The sequence below is a fragment of the Lissotriton vulgaris genome, chromosome 9 (genome assembly GCF_964263255.1).
Source record: "Lissotriton vulgaris chromosome 9, aLisVul1.2, whole genome shotgun sequence".
In the NCBI taxonomy this organism is placed as follows: Eukaryota; Metazoa; Chordata; class Amphibia; order Caudata; family Salamandridae; genus Lissotriton; species Lissotriton vulgaris.
This window is the reverse complement of record NC_141697.1, coordinates 335,845,756-335,861,949: the sequence shown is the minus strand read 5'-3', so window position 1 is coordinate 335,861,949 and position 16,194 is coordinate 335,845,756. Positions and strand designations below refer to the sequence as shown.

The 16,194-nt window shown below is 46.5% G+C and overlaps 1 protein-coding gene across 2 annotated transcripts in view; it reads right to left on the bottom strand.

Annotated features, from left to right (window-relative positions):
- Positions 1–15,894, bottom strand: part of LOC147690085 (epithelial cell adhesion molecule-like) — a 73,065-nt gene extending 57,171 nt beyond the window's left edge. For both annotated transcript variants that reach the window (XM_086936636.1, XM_086936635.1), the window contains exon 1: positions 15,772–15,894. In XM_086936636.1, coding sequence (XP_086792762.1) covers positions 15,772–15,856 — 85 coding nt within the window. In that variant the 5' untranslated portion in view covers positions 15,857–15,894. The remainder of the gene's footprint in view (positions 1–15,771) is intronic.
- Positions 15,895–16,194: the final 300 nt, after the last annotated feature.

The following is a 16,194-nucleotide window of genomic DNA, read 5'->3' as shown; positions in this document are numbered from 1 at the left end:
AAAGGGTCCCGGTGTCGATAGGTAATAACTAATGTTACTATTCAAAGTTCTTTGAAGCCCACACCACGGTATTAAGTGTTATAAAATGAAAAGCAATAAATGACTAATCTGACACTTGGATTAGAGCGAGTGACTTACAGATAATAAACAAATTACAGCAGGAAGTGCATGACCTCTCAACCCCCCATCCCCTACCCTCTTCCAAACTAAAGTTCGAACCGGATATAGGTCAGCAAAATAAGGATGCACAGGGTGGTAGGCTGTCCAGGTTAAGCCAGGATGAATAAACGATGTTGTGACTTTACTTTGAGTCAAAAATAGTTCAAATAAAAATGTGAGAGAGGTAACAATTGAGCACCAAATCTTTAATAACGCGCAGGTAGTCTAAGAATCTTCATTTTCACAGAGCATGAAAGCAAAAGAAGAGATCTGTGCTCAGATACATGGACAAGAGGTAGCCTGAAACGGCCTGGCCCACACAGACTGCACACATTCCTGGGAGCTGTGCCCCAGTGCGAACCTGCTCCGATTCCAGCCACATCTTTGCACTCTGGCAAAGATCCTAAGTGGTGCAAATGCTGAATGTTCACTTTCTGCAGGTACGAGGGTCTAAAACAACTTGGGGACCAATTTACAAAGGCATTTTCGTTGGTAAGCATACTTTTACAGCCCACAATTACTGTGTTTTTGGCCTTCAGTTTTCAACAAAAGACTACGTAGCAGTCATAAATGCTTTTACTACTGCGTAATTGTGTGCCACAATAGCTTACGAATTACACAGTCGCAAACACCTCAAATGAGCATATTAAAGTGTGCCACTTACCAAGTGCAGGTGGTACATTTATTGCATGGTGGAGCGGGGAGACCCCCGGGAGTGGAGGAAGGAGGGTGGGCAGAGCAGCAAATGCTACAGAAGATGGCACTGTTGTGTGTTAAAAGAACAAAAGCAAAGTAAATACCGTCTTGTATAGGGACCTTGTTTCCATTCGAAGAGGGCATTCGCACTTTGTTACCACCCATCGTGGGCACCATTACACCGCAGGGTGAAGCCGTCCAAAGAATGGGGTTCATGTTCCACCCTGGTCCTGCGGAAGTACATGGGGAGTTCTAGTGCTGATGCGGGTCACTACATGTATACAGTGGTCGAAGTGGGAGAAAAAAGAAGGGGAACTGTTGGCGGAGACTCCGAGGGCGGGGATAACCAGAGTCAGAGGTGTGGCCGAAATGTGACAAACATCCCAATTTTTAGTATTTCTTTGGTATTTTACCGACCAGTTACAGCTTATTGTGTTATTTAATTCAACCAATGGATACACTTGATTATTTAAGGTTTAATAGGAGTTATTGGCATTTAAATACATTCACAAAGTGGGATATATTTCCAATCACACAATGTCCCAAATACGCTTAAAAGTGGAATCACAAGCCATTTGTCTCCAAGCCATGCAGTTTCACTCATTAGCACTTCTCCATTCTTCCACAAGAGCAGTTCAAACATGAATGGCAAAATATCCTAGTAAGCAAATGTTTTTTATATAATTATGGCTCTGCCATATTTGCCACATAATACATCATCCACTTTATAATCTTACAGTTTTAACTAATCATTTTTGTAGCTCAAACGGATAAAAAGTTACTAAAAAACGTGACTTGAGTTGCTGCAAAGTGGACGGCCCTTTGCAAAGGTTGACTGATCACCTTTCTCACTGCTGCATTTGTATGTTATACTGATACTGATGAGGCAGAATCTTTGCAGAGACTTAACATGTGTAAAAATTTCTAAATAATAAAGTATAAGAAAATATATTACATTACACTGCAGCCTTTTTTTTGTTTCATAATTTAGTCAACACTGCAGCATCATTTTATCGCCCATTGCTGCATAATTCCAGTGGCTCAAGAGCAGGTAGCAAATGTTAAAAGTGCTTGTGCATGAAGCAGAGAAACTGTGAAGTTTTGCAAACTTAGTTTGGTCTGCGTGCAGCTACTACTGCTGAAACAAGGCCAATGGAGGTACCAATGGGTGAGGCGGACTGGCCCCGATAGCAGGGCTGGCTTTAGTGCTAGTGGTGCCCTGTTCAACAATGTTTGTTGGTGCCCTCAATGATCACCTACACCTTGGACTCCCTCACTACTACCCTTTAACAGTCCCCGTCAAGTCTCCATAACCACACTCTTTCTCAGATGCATTTAATTTGATTTACAGCGCCAGTCATACCAGTGTACGGTGTCAGTGCACTTTACATCACACACAATACACAGAGACAATCATTTATATGTGTGTAAATCACTGTATAGGAAATGTTACATAGGACTACAAGGTGTAGAAGCCACTTGACAACCATACTAGTAGGCAGTATAGTTTAATAGCTCACGGTTCTATGTAAGGATTTTTACTTATAGACTGCAAGTAACAAAAGGATCTCTCTGACAAAAGCAGTAACCTACTAACCAAGTTAACATTATGTGCACTTTGTGATTTGCATGGTACATGTTCTTTGCAGCAGGCACATTAACCCTCTGTGCTACCTTTCCAATAGTCAATCCTTCCACTTGAAAAAACTCTGATCTCTCTCTAGGAAGAACATTAATGAAAAAGTTATCATGACATTTTTATTGTTGCTGAAAATTGCTGGAGGCCAGGAAGGAAGCAGCAAATTTTTTAAAAACCATAATATACTTGCAAACACTACGCACCCACCCGAAATAGGTACCCAGTGCGGTCACACCGTTCGCACTTCTCTAACCTGCTCAAGGTTCATGTGACTTCAGTGACAGAGTCACAGTGACTGGATCACTGTTGCTCTTGGGTGTGCTGCTTCGTAGGCCTGCCAGCAAGACTGGAGATGAATTTTATTATGGATTGTGGTGGACAGGCCTTCAAGGTTAACCCACAATTGACACCACTAGGGTACACCTGCTTGTGCTAAAACATCAGGCCTTCTAAGGTCTTTCGGGCCTTCAAAGGTCAAGCATGGGAATATGCTCCCTCAGTAGAGTGGTCTGGTGGACTGGTCATGAAGGCTGAACCCGGTTCCCAGGTTCCAAATCCGGCCGCATCCTCTCCCCCACTGATCACCATAGTGCCTCACTGAGAGAAACTTGCACTGCCTTCAGCCACCACCAAATTGTGCCAGCTATAAACACTTGGATGTGGCTCAGTTCAAATTATGCTCTTGATAAAAGTAATATCCAGCCTAAAAAAAAAGTAAAAGCAAACACTCCTAGGGAGTGCAAGATTAAGTAAAGCATGTGAAATGTAAGCAGAAACAACATGGTTACCTTAACGATCTCTCGCTCACTATTCTGAAATCAGCGAGTGGTTTTACCTGAAAAGTTAAGGACATGACTACAGGGCCCTGAAGGGAACTGTTTTAATGTCCATTGCTTATATCCTTACAAAGCGTAAGCAGTATGATTAAAAAGACCACGTCCATAAACACAGAGCCATGGTACACATTTTGTTTTCCAATCCACCCATCAACCAGGTATTGCAATACATCCAGGAATGGTACACCTCCCCACCTGGGGACAACAATGCTGTTCAAAGAAAGACGAGAAAACAAAAGTAGACCTTCACTGCAAAGTCTGTAGAGTGAGGCTGATGTGTTTGGATCTGAATAAAACCAATCTGGCCACTTTGCAACCACTCTGTCTTGCTTTATTTAGTTATGCATTTATTTTTCATATTTAAAACCTTTTATTTCTCTCCATCCTGAGGCTGCACTTTGGAATAGAAAAATTTATGAAAAAAGGCATTTCCCGCAAGAGTGTTTTTCTTTTTTGGATCCATTTCACAGGGAAGCAACTAAATAAAAGTAGGAAAGAGAGGTTGTGAACCGTTTCTTCAAGTCACAGTTTTTAGTAAGCAACAACTGCGTGTGTGCCTTGTAGTGTGAGCATGCGGTGGGAGCGTGTGAGTCAGAGGAGACGCCATGCACGCGCACATCGCCTGTCTGTGCGCGCACATGATTTGTCTCCCTTCGCTAACCAAACCCACAACAATAGAGTCTCGCCAAGCGAAGCAGCACTTGCGCTGCATTCGCTAGGCGAAACCTAAAAAAGTATAGTGCAAAGGTACATTGATGGGCTAATATAAAGTGATCCTGGTCTTGGGTTTAAGTCTTGCCTGCGTGAGCATGCACTAGCGCATACACTCTCACTTGTGAGATTGTTGTGTTTTATAATGGGCATGGAACCAGCCCATTGCTTACCATTTGTCTGCAGCATTGTCACTCTTCTTGGCTTGCTTCTAATTGGGCAGCGCTTGGCCATGCGCCACTTCCATTTCTCTTAGTGGCTCATGGAGCAAGCACAGAAAACAATTTAGGTTTAATTATTATCCTTCCGCTGGCAATCTGATTCAGGTACTATTGCAAGATTGAAGCGCTTTACATGAACAACAGTTACACAAGGTCAGTTATTTTTTTTAGGCATGGGAAGTGTAACAAACTTGTTGATTGAATTGAAAGAAGTATTTAATGAAGGCACCTCACCCTACAGAGAGCAGGATCAACCGCTAAGGCAGCTGACAATTTGCTCCTTTGTATAGTGTGTGATCTCACACACAACACAAAAGAGTACAAGCGAACAATAGAACCTACAAACTCAACACATTCACCAACTGTAGGTCGCAAAATGTCATTTATGCCATCCGCTGCCCCTGTGACCTCGTATACATTGGCCAAACTACACAGATGATCAAACAGAGAATAATCCAGCACAAAAGCAGGATACACTGCAAAGCTTTGACTGCCCCCCTTGTTTCCCACTACATTGAGAAAAAACACTGCGAAACCGATATCACCTGGCAGGTGATCGACCAGCCCACACTACCTCTTAGAGGCAGCACTCTCAGAGCCCTTTTGAGCAAAAGTGAATGCAAATGGATCACTATTTGTAACTCAGTTAATCAGGGTCTCAATACTATTGATGAATGGAACAGCACTATCCTACTGCAACTCATTATGTTCTTGTTGTTCTAACCCCCAACTGTTTTCCCTCCCCTTGAGTGTTTTTCTTTCCCCCATCCAGTATTCAACAACTGCATCCCACTTTATGAACTGATACATGTGTTGTCCTTTATTGATTGTTTTTCCTCCACATGACCTGTGTCCTGTATTGATTGGTTTCCATCAGCAATACTGCGACCCACGGCAAATTGATAAATGTATTGACATGTTTTTACTGTGCCCTCTCTTGCCATACTACTAAACGCAGCTCTCTTCGTTGACACTTGTGCACCGTCATACATGAATGGTCCTTAGACATACTGCCACCTTGTCCATTCATTTGTATGTATTCCCTCCATACACCTGTAAATGCCCTGATGCATCACCAACTATGTATTGTCCACATGCCATTGGCTGTATTCATACTTCCCTTCCTCCAGAGACACCACTCCGCGTATTGCCGCCACTTCCCCCCATCTCCTATATGCCCTCTGACATACACCACCTCCTCCCGCCCTCCCCCTCGCCCTGCCTCCATGCAGCCCAAGGGTCATCTCCGCTGACACACCCCCAGCCCTCCGGTCACATGACCACCTCTCATTACTTCTTCGACCCTTGCGGCTCCGACGCCGTAACCGGACACAATAGTGGTGGTCCACGGGTGACAGACGCGCCGCCCCCCTCCTCCTGGATTGACTCCTTCTCTCGGTAAGTCACCTCAGGTGCCATCCATCCGCCCGCAACCCACCGCATTCACTAATGCGATTCTGATTCAGCTGTTCCTAATTTCTCCCTAGAAACTCGGAACCGTCCCCCTCCAGACACAGCGTGGAACTTGACCCTCCGGGCCCCGTTGCCTGTGATGCCGCTTCGCTATCCATGGTGCCCGGCCCTCACTTTCCAGCCAGCCGTTAGTGTGACGCCCCCTCAGCCTCCGCCCAGGTAAGACGGCCCCCACTTGCCTCTGCGATGTTTTTGAGCATTCACGAACCGCCATGAGCCTTTACCAAGTTTTTCCTTGCCACCCCCCTTTTCAGACTGACTCGCGCTGAGCCTTGCACACCACGTTGTGCACCGTCCTACAAACGCCGGATTGTTTCCACTCTCCCATTGAGGACACTGAACCGTAACATACTCAGGTGCATTCTCCCGCCTTTCCAGCCACTGTCCGTGCCTGCCTTGCTTCCCTGCGCCACCTGTACCGTTTCCCTCACTTTTCAGCCTTCCTTTCCACGTACCCCTGGTTACCACATGTTGCGCCTCCTCCCTCTCCCGCCCCCTGGGTTCCAGTGACCACCTCTAGCCTGACCCACAGGTAGGCCCCACCAGATTTGCGGTCCTTTCAAAACGTGTGTATTCCAGCCCTTCCCTGCCCCCTCCCCGACTCCTCTCCTTTACTCCATTCTGATTGTGGTACAATTATGCCTGGCCCCCTTTTCCAGGTAAAAGATTATTGAAAGAGCCTGTGGCAAAGGTGGCCAGGACTCTCAACCTGGCCTATCCGACTCAGAAACCTTTGCTCAGCTTGTCAAAACCCTCTCTTGGTCTGGATACTGTTTTGCCTTACTTGACGCAGGTACCTGGTCCCAGCCTGCGGAGTGAAGTTTTAAGGACAAGAGTGGGATGTAATCCAAACCATTCATCCTGCTATTGTTGGGCCATGGTCAAGAATAAGAACGTTTTTTGTCCCTGCTCCCTGAATGTAAAATACTCTTTGTTGCATATACTTATGGACTGTGCTTTTTACCTTTTAAGCTGTGTTAAGTTTTTAAGACCCTGTTTTTATAAATATAGAATTGTACAAAGGATGAAGGCTGTTGAGTTGCTGTCAGAAATACTTTATTTAGATGTGGCAATAGGATTAGCTAGGGTTTTAAGTTCTGTCAAACAGAGTTTTAATGATGGAATACAGTGGAGGAGTGTGATGGGTAGTCCTGACGAGTTTTAAATTAATTTGACACTGTAACTGCTTTATGTGCTTTTAGAATGTTTTATGGACAATTGTCTAAATAAACTTGTTTTCTACCCACCCAGGGTCAACTCATCTTTAATGGTAACCCATATTTTTGTCAAACCCTTGATTTCTCCTGATAGGATTATTTGCATAATTCTACTTTGCTCTTCATCCTTCTTCAACCTTTCCTTCCAAACATCCTCTGTCAAAACAAAACACCTAAGGTTATCTCACACATATTAACCCCTTCGCTGCTCATGACGAGCTCAGCTCGTCATGAGGCACGGTTGAGCTGTGCTTATGACGAGCTGAGCTCGTCATGAAAAAAGGGAACTCTGTGAATCCAGCACCGGGGGGGAAACCGCTAGCAGCCAAGGTGTTAATAACTTCTTCTTCAAAGTCATCCAAATGTACCTCGTTGTTTGTGCATCTACTCACCTGGGTCAGAAGTCAGCAGTAACATTATTCACCCCTGGAACATGTTCTACTTGAAATTCAAAATCTTGCAAACCAATCACTCATCTCCTGATTCTAGATGAAATGAAGTCCAACCCATATTTCTGGAAAATCTCCTTAAGTGGCTTATGGTCCGAACAAACTTTGAATGCAGTTCCCCACACACAATTCCTAAACTTAAATAAAGCCAAGAAAATGGCCAAAGCTTCCTTCTCAATTATAAAACAATTCAGTTCTGCCCATGTAAACTACTTGAGGCACAAGTGAACAAACATTCTTTACCCCCTCTTATTTGTTTCACAATCACTCCAAGACCTTTTAAACTCGCATCAGTGGAAATGTAAGTTTCACTACCCGGAATAAAAGCCTGTAGGTTGGGTGCTTTTCTCAACTCTTCCTTATCATTTCCAATTTCTTGTTGTCACTCCATAGACCACACAAACGTTGTATTCCTTACCAACAGACTCCTTAAATGGATAGAGTTATCCACCACTTTTTCCATGAATTTACTATACTACTCCACTATACCAATAAAAGATACTATTTCCTCCTTTGACAATGGTTCTGTTAGAGCCACTATGGTATCCACCAACTCCTTTCTAGGCACCAAAGCTTCTCGAGAATTTAAGTGCCCTAAATAGTTTACTTCTTTCACAAAACATTTACACTTTTCTCTTTTTAGGCTCAAACCAGCATCTAGAAGTCTCTGTAAAACCTGTCTAACCCTGGCATTATATTCAGACATGCTACTTCCATAAATCAACAAATCGTCCTGGTGACATTGCGCTTCCTCACATCTTTAAATACTGGTTCCATCGCCCTCTGGAAGACAGATGCCGCCAACACCAATCCAAATGGCATCCATCTAAATTTAAAAGCCTCCATGGGAATGATGTGAACTCCTGAGATGTTTCAACAAACTCCACCTGGTGATATGTGGAGGTAAGATCAAGTGTTGTAAAGTACTTTGCTCCTGCCAGGGTTGACATGATTTCATCAGTATTAGGGAGTAGAAACCTATTAACTATGACCTCCCTGTTTAATGCTCTTAAATCATTACAAAGCCTAATATCTCCATTCCCTTTTTTAGCCACAAATGTTGGAGCGAACAACTCTGTTGCTTCAACAGGTGATATTATCTCTTGTTCGATCAACGTATTCAATTCTTGTTCCACCTTATTCTGAATTATCACAGGAATGTGTCTCACTTTGGCTGCCACTGGTACAGCCCTTTTTTAAATTCTTATCTGATGTTTGTAACCCTTCGAACATCTTAACTCATCCCTAAAAAACATGCGCAGTTTCTGACATGAAATCTACTGAACTTGTTTCTACAGCTTGAATTCGTACATGGGGTTCAGCATTTGGGTTGAGAGTGACACCTCATAAGCGTTGATGATGCCATCCAATGAAGTAATCACCTTTCTTAGAGACATAAATTTTCCCAAGTACAAATATATCCTTCAGCTACATACATGCCACAAAATAAGCATTCATGTTTATGGGTTGACCCCTGTAACCACCTGGTTTTATGCCCATAGCATGTAATTTCTTCTTTTTCTCAAACCCCTGTGTGTATGTTTTGTTTGAAATAATAGTCAAGTGAGAATATGAACCAAACTTCATGTTCACCTGGATTCCATCAATCTTCACATCCCCGCTAGGTTGATCTCCCCATGAATCTGCAATATGATTCAAATCCAGACTAGTATATTGTTCCAGTGAATTTCTAATTTGGAAAACAACTAGACGAGTGACTGTCTTTCTGTCTTTACTCTGACAACACTTTCTATAATTACCTTTTTTTACCACAGTTATGACACGTTACATTCCATGCTGGGCAAATTCTAGAATTAGCTCTGTGACCACTCCTATCACACCGAAAACACTCACCACCAAATTTAACTCTCTTCTTTCATGCGATCAACTTTATCTTTCATGCCCAAATTACTTTTCACCTCACACACAATTTCCTCTACTTTGTCAGTATGCACTGTTTCTTTGTTTTTAGCCATTATTATTTCATATACACATTTCATCATGTGCTCAACTCTTTTTTGCATTCAAAATAACTTCCTTCAAAGGTGGTTCATATTTGAGCCAAAGTTCCTCTCTAATTCATCAGATCTGGACATAAGTACCAATGAATCTCTTATTCTCACTTCTATATTCCCCTACAATTGCAGGTGGAAGCTAGTTATTTAAGACTTGTTTCAAACTCCTGCACAGTCTCATCTTTGCCCTGCTCTCTCACATCAAATTAGTACCTTTTAAGAATGGTTTGCACTATAGGTAAGTAGTGTCAATCAAGTTAGCTACAAGATCATCCACAAGGGCGGCGTCAACAAACCGGGTGAAGGCATCACCATTGTACACAAAAGCACCCTCCACCTCACCACCCACGTGAAAGACCTCTTGACCAACATGAAGCACCTCCACTCCGGGGTCTAGACAGACCCGAACACCACTGTACATGGCACCCTGGTCTACAGACCCCTTCCGGACCTCATCCACCCTTCAGCGAGTCCATCATTGACTTCATCGCACTTCACGTTCTCGCCTCGACAGACTACATCCTCCTCAGCGACCTCAACTTTCACCTGGACAAATCCAATGACAAAAACACCTTGTCCCTGCCACAGAATCTCACCACCGTCGGACTAAAAAAACTGGTCGACTTCCCAACCCACTCAGCAGGACACACACCCGACCCCATCTTCTCTGCCAGTGACATAACTTTCAGCCACACCACTGAGCACCAGTGGATTGACCACCACTACTCTTGCAGAAGTTGAAACAAGGTCACCGTAGAACAGCTCACTACCTCCATCAGCAAAACCCCTCCAATGACATCCACAGACACCAACACATCAGCATGCAACCTCCACTGATGGATCTCCGACTGCGCCAACTCTGTGGCTCTCCTCAAGAAAGCCCCAAGCAAGCAACACTCCGAGAACGCTAACTGGTTCGCTCCTGCCCTTCGTAAGTCATGACGCACCTGCAGACGGCTCGAGAAGAGATGGAGGAGCAGCAAGACCCTGGAAGACAACTCAGCCTTCAAGACCGCTGTTACCACACACCACCACTTAATCAGAACAACGAAGAAAGCGGCCTGCAAGAAAGGATCAACAAACTCAATAGTAAATAACTTTGCGCCGTGGTCAAATAATTCTGGTCCAGCGGAAAGACAGCAGACCCCGCCCCTTCCAAGACCTCTGCAATAACCTGGGCACCTACTTCTACCGCAAGATTAAGGAGATATACGAGAGCTGCAACAGCATTGTACCCAAGATCCTCCCACCCCATCCGCAACCACTGCACTGAACAGCAACAAATCTTGCTCACCTGGAATCCCCTCACTGTGGATGACACCCTCAAGATCATGAAGACCATACACATCACATCTTCAACAGAGCAGCCACCATCATCGCACCCATACTCTGCTGCACCATCAACTGCTCCATCTACTCCACCACTTCCCGGAAGACTGGAAACATGCAGAGATCAACCCCTTGCTGAAGAAACCCTCTGCCGAACCGATGGACCTCAAGAACTTCAGACCCATCTTTCTTCTCCCCTTCACAGCCAAGGTCATCGAGAAGGCCATCAACACCCAACCACATATGCCAATCCAGCTTCCCAAGCAACCACAGCCCCGAAACTGCCCTCCTCGCCACCACCGACGATGTCTGCACCCTCCACGACAGAAGTGAGACTGCACCCCTCATCATCCTGGACATATCAGCCGCCTTTGATACCGTCTCTCACTGCACCCCATGCACAAAACTCCAAGCCGGCATTTGTGACAAAGCCCGGGAATGGATCTGCTCCTTCCTCACTGGTCGAACACATAGTCAGATTACCTCCTTTCCTCTCGGAACCCACAAAGTTTATTTGGGAGGCTAAAACCCTAAGAGTAGCTAGGAAAATATTACTAACACCAAGAGAAAAAGGAGGCCTAGTTTTCCACACATTAAAAATTATTACAAGACAGCACGACTGTGAATTATAGGCTAATGGTTTAAGAGGGAGGCAACTAAGTACTGGTTCCATGTAGACAGGCAAATAATGAGATCTTTATGGTATATGATTTAGATGTCATGTTAACAGAGGCCGCAGAATGACTATTGTAACCAAACAAATCATTAGTACATTGCTAGTGACTCTTAAACAAGTTGTTACAACATTCCCCTCTCCTCTAACTCCCATATAAGAATGAACGTCAATTCAATGAAAGGCATGGGGTACAGGAGGTGACATCACACACCATTTGATATTTACGTTCACTCACAGGCATGCTTACTCATACACACAATCACACATACACTAACTGTCACATAAAATCACTCGCCTTCATGCAAGCACTCAACATACATTTGTAAGCATTTTTTTTACTTACCTCAGCTGCTAGGGAGGCTCATATTGCAGCTAATTGTACTCCATTTTTAACTACACTTATAGTGAATAACATATTATTATTCACTTTTACAGAAATAAAAATTGACAAAAAACCAAGAAGATTGGAGCCCCAACGGATGTCCATAAGGATGAGCTGCTCCTGTGTTCCTGGCAATGATTGGGCAACCTCTGAGGCCAGGGGTCGTAAATGCAGTGTCAGGGTCGCAAGGGGCAAGCCAGGGGTTGTAGCTACGACTCTTGCAACCCCCTAAATGACGTGCATGCATACCAGTTCGCCCAGAATTTACACCAGCACTAGAACTGAGCTCCCGCCCGTATTGGAGAGCAGGGGACTGCCACGTGATAGTGGGCATGTCTTTAAATTAAGAGATTCGATCATGTGTAGGCCGTTGAAAATATATAACCTCCCTGAAAAGGAAAGGTTCGCTATCAGGAGATTCGTCACTGGGTTCTGCAACCATGGATGTAGGAGGCTGCTACACAGCCACGTTCACAAGAAGAAGAACTACTCCCCCCGTTCCATGGTGCCAAGGGGTGGATATCAGCCATTTACACATTTTCAAAGTCCCCACATATAATGCGCTCCTGATAGTATATGCTTAGGTGGGCTAAAGGGCTGCAACATAACAGACTCTTTAAAAGATGGGAAAAGCTACAGAGAGGTATATATCAATATTACCTATCAGTAAGCCGTAGAGAATGGCGTTAAAAATCACGGCCGGATGTTAGTTAACACCCGAAAACCTACACAAGCTGGTCCTACACACAGCTAGGAATGAGTGCTGGAGGGGCTGTGGCCAGGTGAGTGATCCTTTACATGTGTGACTGGAATGTCCAAAGCTACCGGGATTTTGGAAAGAAGTGTGACTGCCATAACAGAAACTACAGGGGTCTCATCAGTACCAACTGACCCGGACATGACGATTCTGGGGCTACGTCCGGTAGATCGTTACAGGGGGAAATACCCAGTAACTGGCGACTGATGTATCAGCTTCGGCTTATACCGAGAATGGCTATTGCTAAACGCTGGAATCAACCGATAAGCCCGAAATGGCGCTTAAAAATTTCAGAAACTAAGGCTTTGGAAAAGTCCACTGACCACGTGGACAAAGACAGAGACACAATGTTTTGAGGATCAGGCAGTGGTGCTGCTGTACATGGCAGAAAACCAGCAAGGACTGACATGCCCCCCCCCCCCCCAGAATGAGCACCCTAAGCTTGTTTGATTGAGATGGTCAGTCTTAACCTGTAACACGCAATACTGTGACTGAAACTGGCGATAGCTGTGGAGACAATAGGACCACACCGAATGTCACCTACCCATTTACTGAGATGAGTCTTCAAGACCAAAGGAACTGACGTGTGATGTGTCGGGGGAGTTTCCTTCTTTTTGTTAATAATAAATGAGTGCTTGCATCAATTATGTATTTTTGGATCATACAAAACCTCGCTGAAAATGTATTGAATGTGCCCATGGGTGGTAGGTGATCATGGCTGCTTAATGGCAACATACTTTTATGGTGTGCATGGGCAGAACCTGATATGCCGGATAAAGCGTGCTTAACCTTGCAGTAAGCGGATAGCTCTTTGGGTGGCACCAGTGGGCAGCTGAGGGGTTGCATGCATCAGAAGTGATGCTTCTCTACAGCTACTCTGGGTGGCCTTGGACAGGTCATTTTCCATAGATTGACTATGACTGTAGCGAGTGAGCTACCGACGACTTCAGGGAAACAGCTGCCCTCATCCTCCTGGACCGCTCAGCAGCCTTCGACACCGTATGTCACCGACTCTGATACAGCGCCTCAGCAACACCGGAATCCAAGGAACGGCCTTGGAGTGGATCATCTCGTTCCTCGCCGGAAGAACCCAGAGAGTCCGCCTCCCCCCGTTCCGATCCCCGGCCACCAAAGTCATCTGCGGTGTTCCACAAGGATCCTCGCTCAGCCCCACCCTCTTCAACGTCTACATGAGCCCCCTTGCAGCCATCGCACGCCAACACAACCTAAACATCATCTCCTATGCCGACGACACTCAGCTGATCCTCTCCCTCTCCAACGACCCGGCCACCGCCAGAGCCAGCCTCCAGGAAGGAATGAAAGACATCGCGGAATGGATGAGGCTCAGCCGTCTGAAACTGAACTCAGACAAGACGGAAGTCCTCATCCTGGGACCATCCCCCTCTGCCTGGGACGACTCCTGGTGGCCCCCTGCTCTAGGCACCGCCCCCAAGCCAACGGACCATGCACGCAACTTGGGCTTTATCCTGGACTCCTCACTCACGATGACCAAGCATGTCAACAAAGTCTCGTCATCCTGTTTCAACACCCTGCGCATGCGCCGAAAGATCTTCCGGTGGATCCCCACCGAAACCAGGAGGACGGTCACCCAGGCCCTCGTCACCAGCCGACTGGACTACGGGAACACCCTCTACGCTGGAACCACAGCCAAACTCCAGAAAAGACTCCAGCGCATACAGAACGCTTCCGCGCGACTCACCCTGGACATCCCCCGTCACGGCCACATCTCTGCCCATCTGAGAGACCTGCACTGGCTCCCCGTCAGCAAGAGGATCACGTTCAGACTCCTCACCCACGCACACAAGGCTCTCCACGACATGGGCCCCAAATACCTCAACAGGCGCCTCACATTCTACACACCCACCCTCCAGCTCTGATCCGCCAGCCTCGCCCTCTCTACCGTCCCACGAATTCGCAGAACCACCTCCGGAGGAAGATCCTTCTCCTACCTGGCGGCCAAGACATGGAACTCCCTCCCCACCCACCTACGGCTGACCCAGGACCATCTCTCCTTCAGGAAACAACTCAAGACCTGGCTGTTCGAGAAGTAGCCTCTCCCCCTCCCCCAGCACCTTAAGACCCTAGCAGGTGAGTAGCGTGCTTTACAAATTCACTGATTGATTGATTGATTGATTGATTGATTGATTGATTGATTGATTGATTGATTGATTGATTGAGACGGTGGCCTCAGACTCCCCTCTGTAGCAAGGATCCGGCATGCAATAAAGACCTGGACATGGAACATGGCCAACAGGGGGAGAGCCTTCATTGCTGTCTCGTGTGTTGTCCTGGAGCTAGGAGGAAACACTTTGTAAATTAGTTGTTGTGACACAGTCAGAGCTTCCACAGATGTTTACATAATGAGCCCCTCCTGCACGCCAAACTCTGACATATAAGCCCTCTCATGCTGCCTTCTGCCTGTAAGAGGGCACACTGACCTCTGCCCCTTCACGTGCACACTGCCTCCAGACTGTAAGAGGACACGCTGACTTCAGCCTCTGTATGGACACACTGTCTCCTTCCTGTAAGAGAGCACACTGCTCTCTGGGTCTTTACTGGCGGCACACGGTCCTCTCCTTGTAAGAGGACACACTGACCTCTGCAACGACACCGGTCACACTGACTTCTGCCTGTAACAGGGCGCACTAACTTCAAGTTCTGCCTGTAACAGGGCACACTGACTTTTCCCTGTAACAGGGCACACTGACTCCTGCCTGTAACAGGGCACACTTACCTCTGCCTGTAACAGGGCACACTGACTTCTGCCCGTAACAGGACACACTGACTTCTGCCTGTAACAGGGCGCACTAACTTCAAGTTCTGCCTGTAACAGGGCACACTGACTTTTCCCTGTAACAGGGCACACTTACCTCTGCCTGTAACAGGGCACACTGACTTCTGCCCGTAACAGGACACACTGACTTATCTACACTGGTCACACTGACCTCTGTCTGGAAGAGCGCACACTGACCTCTGCCTCCACATCGGTCACGCCGACTTCTTCGTCTGGCCTTTGAGGCTGTTTCCCGCCCCCGACGCTTTATTTCTCTGCGCCATAAGACGCCGCTCAGTTTGCACTGGAAGCCGTCAGTGGTAGCGGCTGATAGTTAAACACACAGGACAGGCTATCTGCCAGACTTCCTATAGGGCCGAGAGTGGGCCTGGTCACGGCTCAGCCCTGCGCACTCACCTGGCACCGGACAGACCGAGGGCAGGCTCCCCAAAACAAGGATGGAAATGACGAGTCCGTGCAGCTCTTTCCTTCCCTCGGCCATAAGAAGCAGGGGCTCGAGCACAGCCAGCCGGACCCTGCAGCGCCAAGTCCCCTCTCCCCCCTCGGCCCTCTGGGCGTCTCCGAGCTCGCGCTGCCGGTCACGGGTGGCTGCAGCCCCGGTTTGCCATTATGTCCCCCGGGCACTATTATCTGGCGGCTTGTGATGGGACATATCTTGAAAGGTGAAACAAATCAGGGCATTAGCCTACTTAGAAATACAGTAATGTGAGCTGGAACACATTAGCGACCCCTGGTGGGAGGGGTCGGTCACTGAACAGACTAGCTGGAGGTGTGTGCATGAGCCAGTAACCCTTCAGTCAGGATTGGGATCAGAGAGTA